This window comes from Pteronotus mesoamericanus, unplaced genomic scaffold (genome assembly GCF_021234165.1).
Source record: "Pteronotus mesoamericanus isolate MK-2021 breed Mesoamerican mustached bat unplaced genomic scaffold, CSHL_Meso_final scaffold_1186, whole genome shotgun sequence".
Taxonomy (NCBI): domain Eukaryota; kingdom Metazoa; phylum Chordata; class Mammalia; order Chiroptera; family Mormoopidae; genus Pteronotus; species Pteronotus mesoamericanus.
Genome location: NW_026555302.1, coordinates 12457574 through 12478924, shown reverse-complemented (window position 1 = coordinate 12478924; position 21351 = coordinate 12457574). Strand labels below are relative to the sequence as shown.

The 21351-nt window shown below is 48.3% G+C and overlaps 1 protein-coding gene across 4 annotated transcripts in view; it reads left to right on the top strand.

Moving 5' to 3' along the window:
- Positions 1-21351, top strand: part of PRRX1 (paired related homeobox 1) — a 72504-nt gene that overhangs the window by 42092 nt on the left and 9061 nt on the right. For 2 of the 4 annotated variants that reach the window (XM_054587787.1, XM_054587788.1), the window contains exons 2-4: positions 8181-8356; positions 13572-13753; positions 17504-17575. In XM_054587787.1, the coding sequence (XP_054443762.1) occupies positions 8181-8356; positions 13572-13753; positions 17504-17558 (413 nt within the window). In that variant the 3' untranslated portion in view covers positions 17559-17575. The remainder of the gene's footprint in view (positions 1-8180; positions 8357-13571; positions 13754-17503; positions 17576-21351) is intronic. The other 2 variants (XM_054587789.1, XM_054587790.1) reach the window with 1 other exon arrangement.

Sequence of the window (21351 nt, the reverse complement as noted above, 5' to 3'; positions counted from 1 at the left end):
CGTGATTCAGTCATTTCGTTAAACAAATAATTACTGGAAGTTTTCTACTGAAAACATAAAAACAACCCCCAAACCCGTGATGCTGGGTGGGCAGGAGATCTCAGGCCCCGGCCTCCACTACCATGTCTGCCAGCCAGGACACTGGCCCTCACCTTGCTGATTTGCTCTGACATCCTCTGAACCAGAACCAGAGCCTCCTGAGGGCCAGCCCAAAGCTCCTCCCACCATTGTTCCACAACTGAATTTAGAGCAAAACATAAGAACATGTGTATACCTAGTCATTACACCTTTCAAAACCTGTATCATTCTTATCTTAAAGCAAATCATTTTACAGACGAGAGAGGTGAAACCCAGAGATGTTACCAGGTGGCACAGTCCTCAAAAAATGTGCAGCTTTCAACCACTGTGGACACTGGCTTCTCTTACTCTTGAAAATTTAAATTTCTTTTTACTTAAACATTATTTTAAAATGCCAAGCTTCTTACGTTGATCGTTTAACACATTTTTGTGGGTTTTTAAAAAGATTTTATTTATTTTTAGAGAGAAGGGACGGGAGGGAGAAAAGGAGGTAGAGAAATATCTATGCGAGAGAGAAACATCGGTCAGTTGCCTCTCATACGCACCCCCAACCAGGGACTGGGAATCGAACCAGCAACAGTTTGCTTTGCAGGAGGATGCCCAACCCACTGAGCCACCTCGGTCAGGGCATGTCCCTGTCTTCCCGTTAGTTTGCTATAGGAAACTGGAATACCACCTGAGGCAGGCTTCAATTTCCTCTTCACTCTCCTTATCTACTCCATACAGTGTTAGAGAATTACCCTTGGCTCCTCCTCTTCTTGTGAGAAAGAGCTGATTTCCTCTTCCCTGTGGCTTTCTCGGCTCCAGGCATCTCACCCTTTTTAACTGAGAGGGAGAAGTCTGAGGACGCAGCCAGGCTTCTATTCTCAAGCATCGGATGCCGCCTCCTCGTCTTCATGCTCAAGGAGGAGGCTGCAATCATGTCTCGACTGCCCTTCCAAAAGCTGAGCTCACTCATTCATCGTGTCCCTCTCCTTTGTAGCTGTCTGCTTTCAGTTTTGTTTTTTAAAGAAGAAATCTGGTTTTTATCGGATTTTTCCTTAGGACATTAAAATTTATTACTTAGAAAATGAATCATTAAAAAATGGCTGAGGGCACTTGCCGCCCATGAAGACACCAGTTTCCACTACTAATGTCAAGACTGGCGTTGTGTCTTTACAAGATGACAACAGCCTCACTACAAGGGAACGCCACCACCAGGAGAAGACCGCCCCGGACGGCTCGTCCAGAGCTGTGTGTGCAGTCTTAGTCAAAGCCCAGGCCCTTCCAAGGCGACCACACACCTAGAATTCAGCGAGTGTAGAAAGCTTTTAAAGTCCCGGTCAGAACGCACTCTTTTCCCAGAACTTTGCCTTCCTGGGTTTCTTTTTATCCCTTTGGAATTTATCAAAGCACTCCGACAGTGAGGGGGAAAAACTCACTGAGCAAATATTGAGTAATATGACCCAACTTTTGTGTTTTTTTAGACATGTGGCAACCAAATTAGTCAACCCAAGGCAAATCGGCTGGGAAATCATTGGGTTTTCAAAGCCTGGCTTTAGCCCTCGGCCTTCTCTCTTTTGCCTGCCTTTTTTAAAAAAAAACTTATTTCTCATGAGATTAATTGTTCAAGGCACCAATTGCTTACCTGTTTTCGAGTGCTAGAATCTGCCTGATTTCTGAATGTTTCTTTTCAAAACCTAAATTGAGAAAGAAAAATTGGCTTGTCAGAAAGCCAGGAATTGACTAGCAGCAGCAAAGTGTCCCAAATGGGGCTTTTTGGACAAACTTCTAGGCATAACTTCCATGTGCAATTTTCCATGTCTCAGTTCTCAATTTTAAAGCTTTTTTTCCCCCCATTTTTTAAGCTCCCCAGATCTCAATTATGCTCTCCATCAAAACTAAGTCATATCAACATGATTCAATGGTTGTCCTACATTCTCCCAGTTATGTTGCGGTAGAAATCTCACTGAACACTTAAATAACAACAGCGGGAACAGAAAGACAGGGAACAGTGGATTTTGACTGGTCCCTGTCTCAGGGGGACTAGCACCTCTGACCAAATGCCTAGGACAATGCGTCAGACTATCTGCCTGCAACATGTTCATCAAATTTTCAAATATTGCTCGAAAATGGAGGCCCAGAGAGGGGACGTGTCTTATGCAGACCCCACGGTGACACAAGCGGCAGGTCTGCAGGGCAACACAGGCTGTCCTGGTTTTGAAGCCGGTGAACTCTGTCCTCTGCTCACTGCATCCCCTCCCCAGTTACAGTTCAGTTGGGTCTGATGAAAACATTCTTATTTTCCACTTTTTCTGACATCCAGAAGTGAATTGAAAAGTGAGTCAATAAATGATTCATCCGTAGAGAAACTGGGAGTAGGGTACACGTCTAAAGCCAGAATTTTATGTTTATCAAAAAGAGAAGACACTCTGTTTAGTGACTGGACTCCTGTAATAATAATCTCAATATGTGAACAATGCTGATTGTTAATTTGTGTTTCCTGAGCATTCCTAAGAGCTCCAGTTAAATCCAAGCACAAACTTCATCTCTAAAGTCACTGTCTAACACAGACTCAGAGGCACATGGGAAATGTGAGCAGGGGGCGGGCAGGCGATCAGCACAGCCCCAGAAGAGGGCTAGGGCTCCCGCAGAGGGCTGCGTGAGAGGCTCGCTGGGTGGCACTGGGTGGCCTGCGGGTTCTGGTCAGGAATCCCTTCAGGAAAATGTCTCCAGACAGTGAAAGGGGCTATGGGGACACGGATTGGGCTGGCACCCTGGGTCTGTGGAACTCGTAGGTGCCGGAGAGCTGGAAGGAGCTGTGAGAGGAAGTCAGGCCCAGACTGCATCTGTCGCTCGGCACGCCTCAGTGTCTACTGTTTGGGGGGGCGGGGGGCGGCTGCGCTGAGCCCCCCTTGGAGCTGTATCTGCATAGACCTGCTCCAGCAGCAGCCAGAGCCGCTGACCCAGCTTTTTGGTTGAAACCCTTCGGCCTGCTGTTGTTAGGCACTTTTTAGAGCGCTGTGTTCTCCAAAGAAAATAAGTCCCCCAAATTACATTTAAGGTGTTTTTATGCTATTTTATAAGGTTTAGGACCAATACTTGATGAAAAATAACCCTGTCTATGCAAAGTGGACAGTGAAAAGAAAAAAAAAAGATGTACATCAGAGACCATCCTGTAACATTCAGGGTCTGGCCGTTGGGCATTTGTGTAGGTGGAGACCGGGCCCCTTTTTGACAGATGCTAGGACTCAGGGGCGGAGGACGCCTGCCAGGCTGTTGAGAAAGTGGAGACATGCCGCTAAACTCGGCATTGTTCCTTGTGACGCACTAAGCCCGGTCTACGCTGCCACAGACAGCCCAGTTAGGTGACCCTGTACCACTCATGGGGGCCTCTATTAAGAGGACGCTGTTCTCACTGTAGCTGGAACCCAGTGTAACCAAAGAAACGCAAGTGGCCGCCGCAGCTCCATCTCGCTGCTTTTCATAGGCCTTGCAATAAAAGCTAAAACAGTTTTTAGTGGCTTTTGCAATTATACCTCCCTTCAATTTTCTTAAGGTTACAGGGCCTGAACCACACAAATCCCATTAAAGTAAGTAGTTGTTGTGCAATGTAGGGCCTTTGAAAACATTCTTCCAAGCCCATAAAATGATCGGCGGGCTGCCCTTCAGATCCGCTTGCCTTCCATGTTTTCAACCAAAAGGCAGGCAGCCGGCTTTGATGTGGCAGGTTGGTTTCTGCTACTGAAGCTGGCGTTTTACCTTCTTGCATCAGAATTCTTCCCAAATTGATGTGACTCGGGCACGCAAAACACATTTCTCTTCAGATTTCATTCCTAAAATATGTTTTTGCTGTACCTTGAAATTACCCTTGGCGTCCTGATGTGGACTTGCCAAGGCCCCTGCTCAGGGCAGAGAGCGGAGGAGGGCCAGGGTCCGGGCGTTAAGGGACGGCGGCGGGCGAGCGCCCGGGACTCTGAGCAGGGATCATGGCTTGCTGCTCGGTCTTCCGTCCGGAGGATGGCACTGTCCTCTCCACCAACGCCGGCGGGTCCAGGTGGAGTCCGGAGCGAATTAGCTGCCGGAGCTAAGGTCAGGGCTAGCGCACTCTTCACCTGTAAACGAAAGCACCAGGGCACCCTTCCCAGGACCTACGGCCTCTCCCCTGGGGAAGTGCCTCATGCGCATGCTCGCACCCTGGTCCATTGGAAAGCATCTCTTTCTCAAGGGTGTTTCTACTTGCTTCAATCAGTCCTTTGCTTCAGGACTGCTTTCTTGGGAAGGAATAAATATAAAGGACCGATTCCTGCATTTGCAAATGGATCAGAACCACCACCATTTCGCCCATCTCGAGATCTGATGACTAATGTATTTGAAAAAAGAAACACAGTAAAAGGCGTTCCCTTCCACCCCCCACCCGAGGTAAAATTACCAACAGACAAAAGATAACGTTAGCCTCATTACTGGCTATATATTGTTAAAAAGAGTGATTGGAACTTAGAAATTATTCCAATGAGTCACCAGGGTTCTATAGGAATATCTGACTGCATTGAGGTGACAAGTCTTTTACACAGAATTCAACCACAATTTTAACCACGTGTTTGATTCTATATTAAACTATATATAGGAATTTGGAGAATGGAGTTATCGGCGAGGTTTTAGAGGGGAGGTAAGATCTGAGAGGCATCACGGGAAACAGACTCTGAACCGGGTCCTGCAACGACAGAGAGCGCCCCCGGGGGTGCGGGGAGAAGAGGGGCCGCTCTGCTGTGCTGAGCACGCCCGCACGTGTTTAACGGAGGCCGTTGGAAAGGGAAATTCAAGAACGCCTGGGTCAAAGTAGCTATTCTGGATGGCAGTGGTTGCATTTTCAAACTGCTGTTCGCGTAGGAACGACAACAGGTGATCCACATGGACTCTCTTTCCTAGACACTCCTTCTATAACTAGGAAGGAAAAACCTGCCTTTCCAGTAAAATTTCCCCAGGGCCATGTTCTTTCTTTCTGTCTCTAATGCTCCACGTTCCTGCCACGCACAGCACGTGCAGCGTCGTCTGCTCCTGGCACTGGGGTGGCATGAGGGGTCCTGCCTCGCCACGTCTTGTATTGTTATTTGGTGCAAATCACTTTATTCTTCTAGGTCGCAGTCACTGCATCCATCAAATAACAGGGTGGATTGGATTAGACACTTTCTCTGAATTCATGTGGTACTAATCTTTTATAATTCATGATCTCCCCCTCCCCCCCGTTAATTAAGGTCATTGTGCTCGTTTTTATTAGAATGCTTGTTGAGAACTCCATGCTTGCGATTCATTGTCATCCATGAAGTCCGTAAGCACCCTGGATTTGAAGCATTACGGTCTTAGTAAAACTGCAGCCGTGTCCCTGTGCTTATCTTGCAGCTCGGTGAATTCCACCCACTTCAGATTCCCAAAGAATGAGATGCTCCCTGATGTCCTCTTGGACATCAGTATCCTTGAAGAGCATGTTTCAAGGTCAGCCTTCACTGTGGCTGTTTTCACAGAAAAAGATTGTCTTCTGGCAACAATAGCAACATCCTGCTCTGTCTCCCTTGTATTCAGTCTAGAATCAGATGCGCTTATCACAGGTCCTTCTGCTGCCCCCCCGCCTCCGTGAGCCACTATAGCGGTCCCTCTCCTGTCCTGCTGCGGATGCTGTGCGGGGGCTGTGCTTACGTGTTCACGGGGGAAACCGGGGACTCGCGCTGGGTGATGGTGAGCAAAGACAGACGCGCCGAGGGCTGCCGCTCAAGCTGTCGCTGTTCCTTCCTGTCTCTTTCTGTTATACTCACACTTGGAAGGACACTGGCCAGACCCAGCCTCCCTGGACCCCTGTCCCTCATACGTCTCTTCTCGCCTTCAACATGATCTGGACTGGTGTTTTCATTTGTTAAAAATAACAAGAACATTGGCTGGGAAACTCTTGCCGGAATGGTCTCAGGTCATAGCAATTTATTCTGTCAGAAACCGTAATTCCCCGTCTCCCCGACTCCCGCGTCAGGGGAGCCACGGGTGGCGGTGGACAGGCAGTGGGGTTCACATGAACAATGGGAGATGGCACAGGACTGCTGGGAGGTTCTGTAGCGGCTTGTAGAGCTAAGGACAGAACATAAAATACCCTTGTTCACGGTCCCAGTTGGGCAGCCCATGAAGTCACAGGCTCACACAACTGCACCGGGGGTTGAGCCTTCGTGGTTATTCCGGAGAAGGCAAATCATGACATTGACTTAATAAGGCATTTCCTTTATATGATTAAAAATAATAGCCTACAGCCTAATTGGTCTCAGTCTGGGGTAGGTACGGAAGCGAAGGGTTTTGTGCAGACTTCTGTCTGATAGGAATATGACATGGTGTTGTCCTTAAGGCCTGGATGGCCCAAAGGGGCCTGAAGGACAAGACATAGAGAGCTGTAGACAAGAAATTTGGGAAAGAGAATAGAAATACCAGGAATGGCTCCAAATATGCAACTAGGTGCTTGCTTCCAGCATTGGTGGTGTTGTAAACACATTTCACTAATAACTTAATAGTGGTGTAATCGGGGACGCTGGTTAGAACATTCCAGGCCTTGAGAGGTCTCAGAAAGCGTGATAATTAAACTGGCTCCATTCTCGAGATGCCACCGATCTGACCCTGTTATTGAGTGTCACGGCGGTGCCTTTGAAGCTGAGCTCCTGGCTGAGGTACAACAGAGCCGGTCAGGGGCTGGGCCACGACCCACCGTAGAGCTGAGAGGACGACCCGCAAGGGCCTCTGAGCTCAAGGAATGTGGTTGAGATCATACAGGGTTTTTTCCCCTTAAGAAACAGTGTTTAAAGGCAAGAAACGTCACCCATTTTCCCTGAAAACAGATTCAACCAGCACTTAGGTTTCTAGGTGCTTTAAGAAACGTGCAGTCTCTAGTCCCAGTGTGTTGTGTTCAGGGTCAGAGAACTCCAGAAGACTTCGCACGTGGGGAAAGCAGTCGAGAGCTACCTGTTGAATGTGGAGTAAGGAGCCGTCTCTCGATCCTCTCTCATCCCTCGTTCTCTCTTTGGGCTGATGTCTTCGGGGAGAGGGAGCTGTGCGAAGTGCGCATCCAGGCTGTCAGGCCGGGCGTGGGATTTGGGCCTCAGCAGCTGGTGCTGTAAATCTCTGCCGCTCAGCTCGGCGGTGGCATGGGCCTCACGTGGCAGCTCAACAGGGTGCCAGCAGAGCTGGCATTGCACTCAGCACACGCGTCCACATTCCTGCGCTGGGCGGGGTGGGAGGCCTGCATGGACAGGCTGCACGATCAGCTGGCCGGGGGAATATTTGGGGGGAACTCAGAGGAAATCAGGGAGGGAACTGGACAGGGGAGGACTTGGGGTCATGATTGTCTGGATGTCCCTGAGGTGTCCGTACCCTAGAGTGCAGTGTTGGGGGGAAACTGTCAGAGGTCCTGCAGTGCAGACCCCTGTTCTTGAGTTCTCACAGGATGGCAGGCTGAGTCCCCTGCCACGGTCCCCGAGGCCGATGGTCCTGTACGTACAGCACTTACCGGGGCAGAGGCCTGGGCATCAGCATGGAGCCTGCAGCAAATGCAGGAGAGCACCCAGCACAGTGGGAATCCCTCTAACGGGTGAGGGGGTGCCCTTCCCTCGGTGAGCCTGCGCCGGTGTTTAGGTGGATAGGTCGAGGAGAGGGGGCCAGGGGTAGCTGGTTTCCTCGGCTATGAAACGATGTGAATGAACATAATCTTGTCTGAGACAAATAAGGTCCAAAGCAACCCTCTTGTCTTCTCCCCGCTCCAGAGAAGTCCATAGAGCAGGGCAGCAGCAAAACTGTCCTTTGGCCTCTGACAAAGCAGGCTTTAGGGAGCATGCAGGAACTGCCCCCTGACCGCTCAGGTCTGGCCCCGGATTTCAAAGCAACCGCCAAGCCCCGGAGCTGCTGGGGCGCCAGGTGCAGGGTCTTCCGAGAACCTCTGCCCACATTTGCACACTAAAAGTGGTGTTTGGCCACGGCCATGCTTTGGTAACAATGGGAGCAAAGGAAATAATACCTCGCTGTAGCTACACAGTGAAGAAGTGTGAGTGGGGGCCCCCAAAATGACTTTGGCTCCTTATCCTCAGTGTCTTCTATTCCAGATGACCAGCTGAACTCAGAGGAGAAGAAGAAGAGGAAGCAGCGGAGGAACCGGACCACCTTCAACAGCAGCCAGCTGCAGGCTCTGGAGCGCGTCTTCGAGCGGACCCACTACCCCGACGCCTTCGTGCGAGAAGACCTGGCCCGCCGCGTGAACCTCACCGAAGCCAGAGTGCAGGTAACCCCGGGCTCCCCTCCGAGGCCCGTCTCTGAGGACTGTCTGAGCACACGGTTGGAGGTGTCAGCTGGAGCTTGTGCTGATTAATTAGGATTATAAATGGACCACAGGAGGACAGAATCAGTTTCTCTTTGTTTCTTTTTTCCAGTAGTTCATTTTTTATTGTAATTCTTTTCATCGCCAGTTATCCCGCCCATATCGTCTTCCACCTCCACGCACCCCTCCCTCCTACCATCAGCACACTGTTGACGGGTCCACGAGTCCTTTTTACTTTTTCACTTGATCCCTTCACCCCTCTAACCGGCCCGTACCCCCACTCCCCCGCCCCCAGCTGTCAGCCTGCTCCCTGAGTCTGTCTCTATTTTGCTTGTTAGGTTATTTTGTTCATTGGATTCCACATATGAGTGAGATCATATGTTATTTGTCTTTCTCTGACTGGCTTATTTCACTTAGCATAATGCTCTCCAGGTCCATCCATGCTGTCGCAAAAGGTAAAATTTTTCTTCCTTTTTTATCGCCAAGTAGAATTCCATTGTGTAAATGTCCCATGGTTGTTTTATCCACTTATCTACTGATGGATACTTGGGCTGCTTCCAAATCTTGGCTATTGTAAATGACACTGAAATGAACATAGGGGTGCATACAGTCTTTTGAATCGGTGTTTTGGGTTTCTTGGGATACATTTCCAGAAGTTGAATCGCTGGGTCATAAAGCAATTCAATTTTTAGTTTCTTGAGGCCTCTCCATTCTGCTTTCCACAGTGGCTGCACCACCTGCATTTCCGCCAACAGTGCCCAAGGGCTCCCCTTTCTCCACATCCTCGCCGGCACTTGTTTGCTGACGTACTAATGGTAGCCATTCTGACAGGCGCAGGCTGGTATCTCATTGTGGTTTAATTTGCGTTTCCCTGATGATCAGCGATGTTGAGCACCTTTTCATCTGACTATCGGCCACCTGTGTGTCCTCTTTGGATCGCTGTGTTTCTTTAGGCAGTGAAGTATTTTTAAAAACCAACCTGAATGCCTTTGGGAGTGGGAGACTATATACCTCACTACAAACCTTCCTCCTCCTCATGTCCCAGACTTTTAGATTCATGACATAAACACCATCCAGTTCGGCACTTGACTCTACACCCCCCAGAGTTCGATTTGAACTCCCAAGGTGGACAGAAACATGACCCTTCTGACCCCACCTCAGTTTTCCTCCCCAGACGCTGGGAATGTGCAAATCTTCAGGGAACGTGTTTTGAGTACACATGGTTGTGGGCACTGTGGGAATGGGAAGTGAACACATTAAGACCATGCACTTAGGAAACTGCATGAAGAACAGGCTCAGCTGGAGGATTCGGGGTTTCTGTGGCCGCGTCAGACAGGGCAAGAGAGAATGATTCTGACATTAATGCCATGACATATCCATGACAAGCAATAACACAGTCTGTGATTAGCACTAATTATGGCCATGGAACTCACACTACTCAAGAACTTACACGCTAAGCCCTGTTCTGAATTCTTTACACAAGCAAATCTGTTTGATCCTCACAAAAGTTTAGTGCCGCGGCTAGTGTTCCTCATCTGATCGAGGCGGAAACTGAGGCACAGCGCAGGGAAAGTATTTTGCCCAACGTCACACAGCTAGGAAGAAGCTGAACCAGGGTTGGAGCACAGATGCGCAGACACAGAATTCCCGCTTCTTGGCGCCACGGGGGACTCGGCGCGCCCTTCCAGGTGGCACTTTGTTCTCTCCGTGAACACCACCATCTCATGGCCTTCCGTGTTGCCCGTGGCCGGCTGCTGTTTTGGTCAGGGTGGTGGGCCCAGTCTGCCTCGTCTTCCTGAAGAAATTACTGTTTGTACATCTGTGTTCAGTTTGGCTGGAAGGATTTCTTTCTGAAAATAACAACCCTCTAGCCCGCCAGGACCTTGGGTGACCCTACAGGCCTTGAGGTGGGAGCTCCGTCTGTGCCATGAATGCACATGGGGCCGTGGGAGGGACGTTTGGTGAGTTGAGGGAAAGGGGCCGGGTGGTCCCTCAGGCTGAAGAGAAAACATGCAAGAGGTGTCCCCACGGGAAACAGGGACCTCACCTAGAAGAGCTCTCCAGGAGAAAAACAATGTCGGTGACAGGAGGGGACAGTTGCCGGGTGCCGTGGGGGCCCCAAGGATAGGTGGTGGGAGGCATGCACATTGCTGCTCAGGGATCCCCCTCGCTCGGGTGAGAGTCGAGTCGTCCTGGGGCCAGAGCTCTGCGTCAGTCTCTCCACCCTCCCACCGCAAGCAGCCTCGGAGCTGGGCCCGCCCCCCCTCCCCCACCCCCTCACCACAGCTCTCCCCTCACGCTGGGTTTCTACTCTCAAGTCCCTTTTCTCCTCCCATCCCCACCATCTTCTATGCCCCCGGCTTGGCCTGCAGTGTATGAGGAATAACTTTAGCCCAATAGTACCTGAATAACTTTTTTTAGTAATGAATAACTTTCACCCACAGTACCTGAAAGTACCACTTGTCCTGGGGTGATCTGAATTTTAAATAAGGAAACCCAGCCAGGGCAATCCTGGAAATGGAAAAAAAGAATGTGAAAGAACAATTTTGGGGTTGGGAGCCATTTTGGCCCCATCATAGCCACAAATAAATGGCTTTCTTCTCTGTCAAAACTATTCTTTCTTCCCCCTTTCTCACCCTACCACATTCCAATGGCTTTTGGGGCTGTGAAAGTTTCCTGTGCGAAAAGGTCAGATACTCCTCTCGTGACTTGATTCCTCCTCGGTGAAGGCTCACCCCTTCCTGTCTGAACCACACCCTCCCTACTCTGGTCTTCTTTAGACGCAAAGCATGTATCACAAAATGACGTGCGTTATATTGAGTTGTATGTGGGCCAACTTCCCCAACTAGACAGTGAAGTTCCCTTGGCTGGAAGCCATATCTTATCATCTTTGCACAATTCATCTCTCTACTTCTTCGACTGACTTTCCCCCTCAAACATTTATCAAGTACCCATTATGCTCTTGGAGCTGTCTCTGGGTTTCCGGGGGTGACTAAGACATGGCCCTCCCTTAGGGATGTCACAGACTGGGGTCAGACATGACAGATGTGCATATCATACTGTTATGATATAGTAAGATAATTCCTACACTAAAGGAATGTTCAAGAATTGGTGATTAAACAAATAATACAACAAGAGAATCAGTCATAGACCAGAGGAAGGAATGACTAAATCCACCTGGGAAAAAAGAGAGCGAATCCACGTACAGTCAGCGCTGAAACCGTGCCAACTGTCACAACAACCCTGAGAGGGGGTATCATTATCGTCATTAGATTGGGAGACAAAGGGTCAGAGAAATTAAATAAATATCTAAGGACACATCTTTAAAGTCTTGTAGCCAATACTTTTATCCTACTCTGTTAGACTTGTAAGTCCTGTTCTTTCCATGACCATTTCACAGAGGAGGAGATGTTAAAGTGGAAACTTGAAAGCTATGTCTTTTGGCACCTGGACAAAAGGGACGAATGGCACGGGCAGAAGGGGCATTGGGTGTGACACACGTAGGTGGGACAGAACTGACTACGTCGACAGACTTGAGCCTGGGCTGGAGCTGGAAAGAGGGAGGGCCAGGTGCACGGGGCATGCATCGCGCAGGCTGTGGCTGGACTGGGAGACAGACAGCTCATTCCTGAGCGGTCTTTGTTCAATGAAAAGGCATTTCGATATGATTCTGTGAGTGATGGGGAACCAGGGGATGAGATCGAGCAGGGCACTAACAGGATTACACTTGCATTTAGAATGACACCTCTATTAGCAAGGTGAAGGGCCCATGCACACAAAAGGGCTGGGAGTCTGCAGAGCCAGGAAAGCTGTGCCCAGATTGCCTCTGCTGACCTCCGTGGGCACCGGTCTCAGGGTACTTTCTGTGAATGCCACTCCATAGAGTTTGGCAAGAGTCCACTCTACGCCATAGGATGTCCTTCTCCCATACCTTGTCGTGCATTTCTATAATTGCAACTAAAATGCTTGTTTTGCGTATTTCAAATTTACACATTTGCCTTCTAATAGATTGTGAGCTGCCCAAGAGCAAGCAGAGCCCAAGTCTCTTCTCTGTGTCCCCAGTGTTTGGCACAGAGCTGCAACACAGCAGGCCCTCCATAAAGGTTTCTTGAATGAGTAACTGAATGAATAAAACTCTATGGCCGCCTGGATCATGAGTCAGATGTCCTTGAGCTCAGAAACTCGGCTATTTATTATCTGAACTCCAACAGATGGCTCAATCTCATTGAACCTGCCTCCTCAACTCAGAAATAGCCATAAGAAAGCCTAGTATAAGGAACTATTGTGATAGCTAGAAATGGTGGGCTCACTGTGCTTGTACGAGCTCCTGGCCCTGGCAGCCCATAGCAAACAGGAGGCAGATCACAATGCCGCCGGCACTGCTCATTCCCCTCAGCCCTACGACTGAACATGGTCCACTGAGCTTTCAGCCTGCTGTGTCTCTGTTTCTGTTCCACAAGTTTCTTCCTAGAAGTTCAGGTGCTGCCCTGCCTGTGTCCAGCGTGTCGGAAGTGCCAGAACATTGATAAGCAATGACGACCGGGGCCAGTGTGCAAATCCTTAGCTCTCTCGCCCCTCCGTGGCAGGGCGTGCCCCTCGGTGGGAGCCGGGGTCCTGTGGTAGCCCTGCCATCCAGGGGAACGGAGCACACCCTTTAGTGGCCGCTCTTCTCTGCTGCTCCTTCACCCTCCAACTATTTCCTTCTTAAAGCCTCATTACAGGGTCCACTTTGGGGATGACAAAGAATTTTCTTTAAATGGCCCCCTAAGTATTATGAAAGCAGATGAAGTTTTTGCATTTTGAAGGAAGTTTAAAAATGTCATCATCTCTGTGGCAGTCATGTGTGAGATTTTTCTTCTTTCTCTTGGTCGTAATTATAACAGGGATCCTAAGCCCTGTTTTGCTAGCTCGTGGGTCAGTCATGGGTCTCGCGCTGGCATCCGGATGACCGGAAGCACCTCGAGGGCCTGTCACGTTGCGTCCTCGCCCCCAAGCGCTCGCTGACACGGCCCACCAGGGGAGGGCTCCAGCACGTCTCCGTGGCTCTCGGGAGCATGCCATACCCACGCGGTGTCCCCCTCAGGAGCGCGTTGTCTAGGAACACCTCCCAGGCCTTCATTGGTGTAACTGCTCTTCTTTCTCCCTCCTGTGCCCTTCTCTCCTCCCAACGACCTTCCAGGTGTGGTTTCAGAACCGAAGAGCCAAGTTCCGCAGGAATGAGAGAGCCATGCTGGCCAATAAAAACGCTTCCCTGCTCAAATCCTACTCAGGAGACGTGACTGCCGTGGAGCAGCCCATCGTACCTCGTCCTGCTCCAAGGCCCACCGATTATTTCTCCTGGGGGACGGCCTCTCCGTACAGGTGAATGACTGGCCCACTCCCCCTTGCTCCACTTCCACACGTTTCTCAGCGCTCGGGCACGTTCAAGGCTGCTCGGGCAGCTGGCTGGCATTTCTTACTGGGTTAACCTCTTCAGAGACATTCAACTTGCTGACACCCCCAGATTTCCACAGGAGATTACTAGTTGCCCCCAGGAGCGGGGTGTGGGGCAGAAGAGAGGGGGCAGGCCATCCACAATCTCCTCTTGGACTCAGGAACTCTTGCAAAGGTTTCAAAGATGGGAAAGAATCTAAAAGAAAAGATCACTAAAGCTATGCTCAGAGTCCCTCTTGCAACCATTCTGGAACACGACTTTACTCCATTTCCAAATTTAAGCTAGATCCATTTTACTATGCTCAAGTAGGATTTGAATTTGTAAGGCTTTAAGTGTAGGCCCAAGGGCAAACCTCAGAGTAAAACTGATTTTGAATTAAGATAAAAAAGGAAGGAAGGAAGGAACTAAGGAAGGAAGGAAGGAAGGGGGGGAGGGAGGGAGGGAGGGAAGGAAGAGAGAGAGAAGGAAAGAAAATCAAAGATTGTTTTGATAGCCACAGTTTTTTGTTAGTAGGTGGGAAGTCTTATCCCAAGCTTCCTAGTCTATTGCTAATTCTTATTTACTTATCTGAGGTCCTTTCGGGATCAGTTTGTTTGCGTGGGCTTTTCTAAAGTATAAAAACAATGTATAATGTACACTAAGCTTTTATATTAAAAAGGTAAATATTTTTAAAGAAGCAAATAACAGAGTACTATGTCAATGTCTTGGAGAGGCTCTAAAGCCCCATTTACTGCACTGTTCAAAGCTCCAGGCTAATGCCAGAGGGAAGATGAGCCGCAAGGGCCCAGCACGTGGTCATCAGTGCAGGCGCCTTTCTTTGAACCTGAACCTGGGTTCTCTCAGAAACCAGATCAGGGCCACCTCTGGCTGATGGCAGTGGAGAAAAAACTATTTACAAATTTGTTTATTATGCTTTGGTTACCTTTTTATTGTTAAAGCTAACTAATGGTTTAAGGAGATGTTTTAAATTAATTACAGGAGATTACCCCCCCCAGTCCACGCTGAACTCCTGGGGTAAAAGGCCAAGTTGGTGAAATACAAACATTTTTCAAAAGTTGATGGCTCTAATCAAAGCAAAAGGCCTCACCTAAATGTTCTCTCTGTCCCAAATCAGTTCCTTGAAAGAAGCACTGTAAATGCATTTAGAAATCTCTTTTCAATCCCTCATTGTGCAATTAGGCTGAATCACTTGGTCTTTGTGCATTGAGACCTCCTGCATAGGAAACTGGAAATTCTTCTTGCTCTCAGACATGGTCTGCCTTGCTGATTTCAAAAGATGAGTCGTATCTTTGTGTCCCATTTAAAATGTAGACTCCTCTCCCATAGAATTTACTAAAGACACATTTTGAAGACCATTGTGAAATCACCTGCTCTAGTATTTTAAATACGTGGAAGACGGCTTTGTTTTTCTGATATATATCCATAGCTCAGAGACCCGCTAAGTGGCTTGGGAAATGGCTGCGGTTCCAAGCTTGACATTTCAAGTCTCTGGTTTGAATCTGGTCACAACCAGGAATGCTTGCTCCCTCTCCTGCCCAAGTCCTAGGTAGGAACTTTTCACACCCGCTGTAAACAATCCAGGTGGCTGTCCCGTGGTCTGTACCAGAGAGAGGCTGAGGGCAGTCCCTGGCGTGAGAGAGGACGAGATCCATCCTGAATTTCTATCAGTTAGATGCCTGGACCTGGGCAGAAATTCAAGCCCCGGGGCCAGTACCATATGTGTTACATATATGGGCATCTCACTGACATTATTAACATGCAACTTATCTGTGCCTTTTTGGGAAATGTTCTATTTTAATTTGAAAGATTATGTAGAGATATTAGATACATTTTTAAAATACTCATAATTCCACCATCTTGACATAACTAGTTTGCTTACTTTTGCAATTAGAGTTCAATATTTTATATAGTGTAGACCTAGTGTACATATTATTTTGTATTCTGCTCTTTTCACTTAAAATTATATAACCTAGTACTTTTTGCTCATTTCATGGTATACTTTTATATCATTTCTCTCTTAGATACAGAGTTTGTAAAAAATAATTCATTAAAAAGTTCATAGAATGTGATTGTTCATATTCTGTATGAAGAGTAAGTTAATCTCCAGATATAAGTAGAAAAAATGATGGTTTAAAGCAGTAATTTAATCAATAATAATGTTTTTGACCCAATGTTGACTGAAGTGTTTCTATTTTGATTAATTTCTAAAAGTGGCAAAAAGCTATTCTGTTACTTGGAGATTTTTCTGCTATGTTTAGACCCAAAATATTTTATGATTATACATTCTGAAGCTTGGTAGGAAATGTAAGTCTTGTTAAGGAACTATACCAGAGAAACAAGTGATGAAAAGCAAAGGAAATGATAGAGCTTTCGCGTTATGGAAAATTCCCTCGCTCCTTCTGATGGTACTGTTATGCCAAGCTAGTCACCCCACCTGGGACATTCATTAAAAGGTACCTCTTGGTCACCCCTTGGAACGATCCTGTGGGCTAGCTCTGTCCTTGCTGTGGCTCCAGAGAAGAGGCTGAGCACTCGCCCAAGGCTAAGCCTTCAGTGGGCACAGCCAGACCCAGTGCCCGGGACCCCTGTCCAGCGTGTGAGGACAGCTGGCCATAATTTTGTTTAAATGAAACCTGACATTATACTGAAAATAGTGGGAAGGAGAAGACTGGGAACCTATGGAAACATGCCCTTTAGAGCGGGGTCTGTCCCCGATGGGTTGGGGCATGCCTGCAGCTAAGGCCCACCTTCTGAGGTATGTGGATGTCCATCCCCTGGGGAAGACAGATGAGGCTGGGCCACGCCACCCAAGATGGCAAGTGGACAGTTTTGTCAGGCAGGGTAGTTTGCTGACTTCCATGGCTTTTCCCTTGAAAAGAGAGGAAAAAACCAAGACTCAAAGCCATTGCATGCTTACGGTCGGGATCACGGGATGGGAAATAGTCAACGTATTTTTTTCTGGGTCTAGAGTGGTGGTTGTAGAATTTATCATCCAAACTGGGACACTTTGGAGTGTGAAAGGAGAATGCTATTAACACTAGAAAAACAGGCATTAAACTGGGATCATCCCTGGCAAACTGGGACATAGGATTCACACTATTTTTAGCACGTCATGGCCTTGTTCGGTCCCTTGAGCTTGTCAGAGGTGATGATGTCAGGCAGGGAACTGGGTTCCCAGAAGGAGCAAAGCATCCCCCCTTCAGGGGCCCCGTCCCGGCAGGTGTCTCCATTATCTCCCTGCAGCCAGTTGAAGAAAGCTTGTTTTTGGCACACACGCCAGCTGTGGAGCTCAGAACTGTTCCTTAGGTGAAAAGCCACCCAGCACCAGAATCACCAAGACTCGCTATCTTGCAGTGCTTGGCCCCTGGGCCGGCACCGAGGACCCAGGTCCTGGACCTTGGACTGTTGTCAAGGCGGCCGTCTAGCGCCTTTCCCCAGAGACACCCCTCCTGCGAGGGGCACAGAGCGGCCTGGCCTGGCAGCCCAGGTCTGCAGGGCCCAGCTGGGGGGCTGGGCTTCGAGGAGAACTCATGACAAGTGAGAGGGAAGCCGGCCATCCCTGTCCACAGTCTCCCTCCTCTCCCCTCCTCCTCCTCCACCCCCCACCTTGGGTCGTGGTCACGGACACCTGCTGAACGCACTTGGCTCATTTCTCCCTTTCACGCTTTCAAAACTAGATCCTCGTCCCTCCCAAGATGTTGTTTACACGAGGGGCTTCATAACGGATTCTAACAGAAGACACTGCAAAGGTAACTTGTCAGAGGGGAGGAGGGTGGCTGCGGGCAGGGCTTACGTGGGAAATAAGCCTTTCAGAAAGTGGGGCTCGCAGTCCTAGAAATGAAAGCAGGGAGGTCCTCAAGTGGGGAGTCCCTTTGGGAACCGACCGGAGCTGCAAGGAAATGCGGCCCTAGCTAAGGGAGCACTGAAAGCCTAGAGCAGGGTTCCTCAAAAGTTATGAGCTGTGAGGATCACCAAGGCCCGCGCTACAACGCAGGCCTGGCCTCTGCGGCTCTAACGCATGCTCAGGGATGCCGTGCTGTGGACGCCTGGGACATACATGGCATAGCAAGGCTTTATGTGACTGCAGGGGTGCGGGGCAGAGGTCGGGAGAGCTACGTGTTTGTCCTCAGGCCAGTTGGAGCATCTATTTATTACATAACCTTGTCTCTAAGATTGAGCTGCTAAAGTTCTCCTATTAACTGTCTCCCCAGGGCTTTGGAACGGATAGGTAAGCAATGTGCATTTCAAAAAGGATGTAGGAAAATCATTGAGACAATGGATGGATGCAAGGCTCCAGACAGAACACCCCAGAAAGAAAAGTTAAAAATGGCAAAAGGGTCCCTGAACACCCAGTGCAAGCTGAAGGCTTACCAACGAAATAGCGTCCAAGTGTGTCTACTTTAAGAGCTGAATATACATTTTTAAAAGTCATTTTTTTAATTTTAAAATCCTGAATTTTAAAAGTGGTTATTTGACTCACAAAAGATCACTTCCACGAGGATCTAGGGGGGTCCCTCTCTAACAGTAAATTTCCCTAGGAAAACTCATACTGAATTTTCTTAGATGGAGCAAGTATATCTCTGTTGTTCCTGCACTGACAAATGAACAAAACTACGAGACAATCCCCAATGCCCACATGTCACAGACAGAGTTGTGAACACCTCCAGCTCCTTAGCCTTCAGGACAATCCTGAGCTGGGAAATGCTAGATCTCAGAAAGCACACAGGCGTCTTGGGCTAACAGATCTGTCTTGGGTGGGGGAATCTTGCCACCGTTTGTCCAAAAGGGCCTAATAGAACAACATGATTAGAGTTGAAAACCAAGTCTGGTGTTATTGTTCCCCCCATTGTCCTTGATTGTTTTGTGACTCATGGGACTAACACTCAGGGGGATCAGCCAGGGGCAGATTCCTGGCTGTGAAACCATATCATGTATCATATTTCCCATACCTTCTTGGTGTGTGGCAGCCATTGTAACACATTCTTTCTCACGACAACCTTTCAGAGTAGGTTGAAATCGTCAAAAATGGTTTGTCCCCAGTGAAAACAGAACTCTGCCCCCGCTGGTGGTTAGCACACGGCTATGTAGGGCTGAGTCCCTCTGTTTGGCAGCCCCAAATAAGGGGATGGGAAACGTTCGCTCTCACTTCCATGGGTCCGCTCGCTGCGAGGCGTTGGGTAGATTTGCGGAGCGGACATAAGGGATATGAGCGCTTCTTTTTCACCTCTAATTCTTCAGTGCACTTTATTCGGCAACAGAGTCTCTTGGTGGTGGACACAAAGAATTTGACATTCTTAAAAACTAAATGGAAGTGTTGGCACATCCTGTTAGAGGAGTACGTGCTCCTGACTCCTGAAGCTGAGACCAGGGGCGGGTTCTCTGGGTGCTGGGCAGCAGGCCCTTGCCGTGGTCCTGTGCTTAATCCAGGCACGTCATGAGTTTCCACCTCAGCTGTTTGTCCCAGTAGGCTTAACCCTGCAGAGGAAGCTGTGGCCACTTTACAGGTTAGAATGGTCCTATGAGTTCAGCCGCAATCAGCCTGCTGCCCTCCTTGGCTTCTGTCCTGTGAGGAGGCAAGTCAGGGTGTCGTTTCTTTGCCTACCACAGGGCATCAGCTTTGACGACAGGGAAAACAGGTGGTTGGGAGCAGTCTGACTGGCAGCCGCTCAAGGCTCTGTGGCACCTGTTGTCCTTTTGCAAGCGGGTCCCCTCCATCTCACTCCTCATGCCGCTTTTAAAGCATGACAAAACCGCGCTCGGAGGACCCACTCACTGACAAGTCCTGCTTGTCACCAGCGCATCAATGGACTGCTCCCTGCTTGCCTACCTGGTGCTTCTAGTTCAAGTTGAGAAACTAAAACCACGTCCAAGTACTCAGGGAAAACCAATTTGTGATTCTTTAGTATGTGCACAAAATCTCGCAGCAGTATCTACTTGTACAGTTAGATATTTGAAGCATTTGTTAAGAGGCTGCGACTTCAGACTTTCTTAGTTGACTTCTTATGGCTATGCAATACTGGAATAGGTTAGATCAATTTTTGAAAGTTTCTAACTTTCCTGAACATGTATCAAGGGAAAATGGTGTCATTTGCCAAGCTCCAAGCAAACTGCAAACCTCACTCATGAACATCAACCCCTTTTATACGCTGTGGCCCCACTAGTTTGAGGTCTCACTCAGCCGGTGGCGCCCTGACAATAGCCTGCCGCACAAGCGGACAGGGGGCTGTCCTCAACTCTGCTAACCAGCTGCCGCTTGAGGGAAAGTAACCTCCACGAAAATGTGACCTCCTGTGCAAGACAGAACGTTGACAGCCACCAATGTGGTTGTGAGGGGGAAGTGGAGCAGCGTTTTTCTCATTCAGAGTGTGATTATCTGGCCCACGTTAAAGAGAGGATTTCAGTGCTTTCAAGACACGCGTTACCATGCTCAGTCTTCAGACTAGAATGGCAGGTGATATTCGTAAACTGCGTAGAAACTCCAGCAACAATGGTTCCGTGAAAGATCAAACTGAAACTGCAACTGCAGTGATTTCAGTTTTATAGTGCTCTTGCCAGAAGTTTTAGTCTTCTGTTTTAGGAAGCTGTCCAATTTCATTCTCGGTACTTGACAAATAAGGCAGACAACTCGCAACTCCAGCCTCTCTCCTGTGCATTTCAATGGCTCTGTGTCCACGCTCTGGGCTTCACCCTCTCACCGAGACCTGGCTGCGAGAGCCTGATTTGGTCCATTTTGTGATCTGTGACGTAGGTGCATTTCCCAAATCCAGTGATCTCTTTTCTTACCAACTTACATCTTTGATTACTTTGAAAACTTAGATTTTAGTGTATCCTAGAACTTCCTTGAGTAGAAGACTTACGGATTCGCACATATTTCTGGCAGGTTCTCGAATGGAAGTGTGCAATTCATATAGGAATTAAGTGATTATTAGAGTATGTGAGTTTAGAAAACAAATGAAATTTCTTGGTATACTGTAAAGAAAAAAAGAACTTGTTCCATTTTAATGGCTTGTTCTGGTCATTTCTCTCACTCCTAATTGAAATCTACCTTAACTGGGATCTCTTTTTCTGCCTCTGTCTTTGGTAGACAGTGGTAGAAGCAATAGTCTATTCTGTAAGTCTAACTTTCATTCATATTTGTTCAATTTTTTTTTATGTTAAAAGCAATTGTTGATGGGTTTAAGGCTATGCAATCACCTGCCCCTGTTTTTGCCATACCCTTTCTGATTTTGTACATTCTGTTAAGTCAGCAAAATTAACAGGCAGGAATCGTTCCTAAGAATAAAAGCATATTGGTGAAATATTTTTAGAAATCATTACTCACAGTGGGATGACAGAGAAAAGTGACATGGAGCTGGAATCAGTTTAATCATACTTCTTGTACATATTTCTCAGTTACTTATCTATTCATTAAATACATTATTAAATGCCAAGTGTGTGGTGGACAGGAAGTTAACTCTACCCAGGGAGACAGAGGTGAATAGGGCAGATGTGGTGTCAGATCTGTGGAGCTTACAGTTGAGGAATG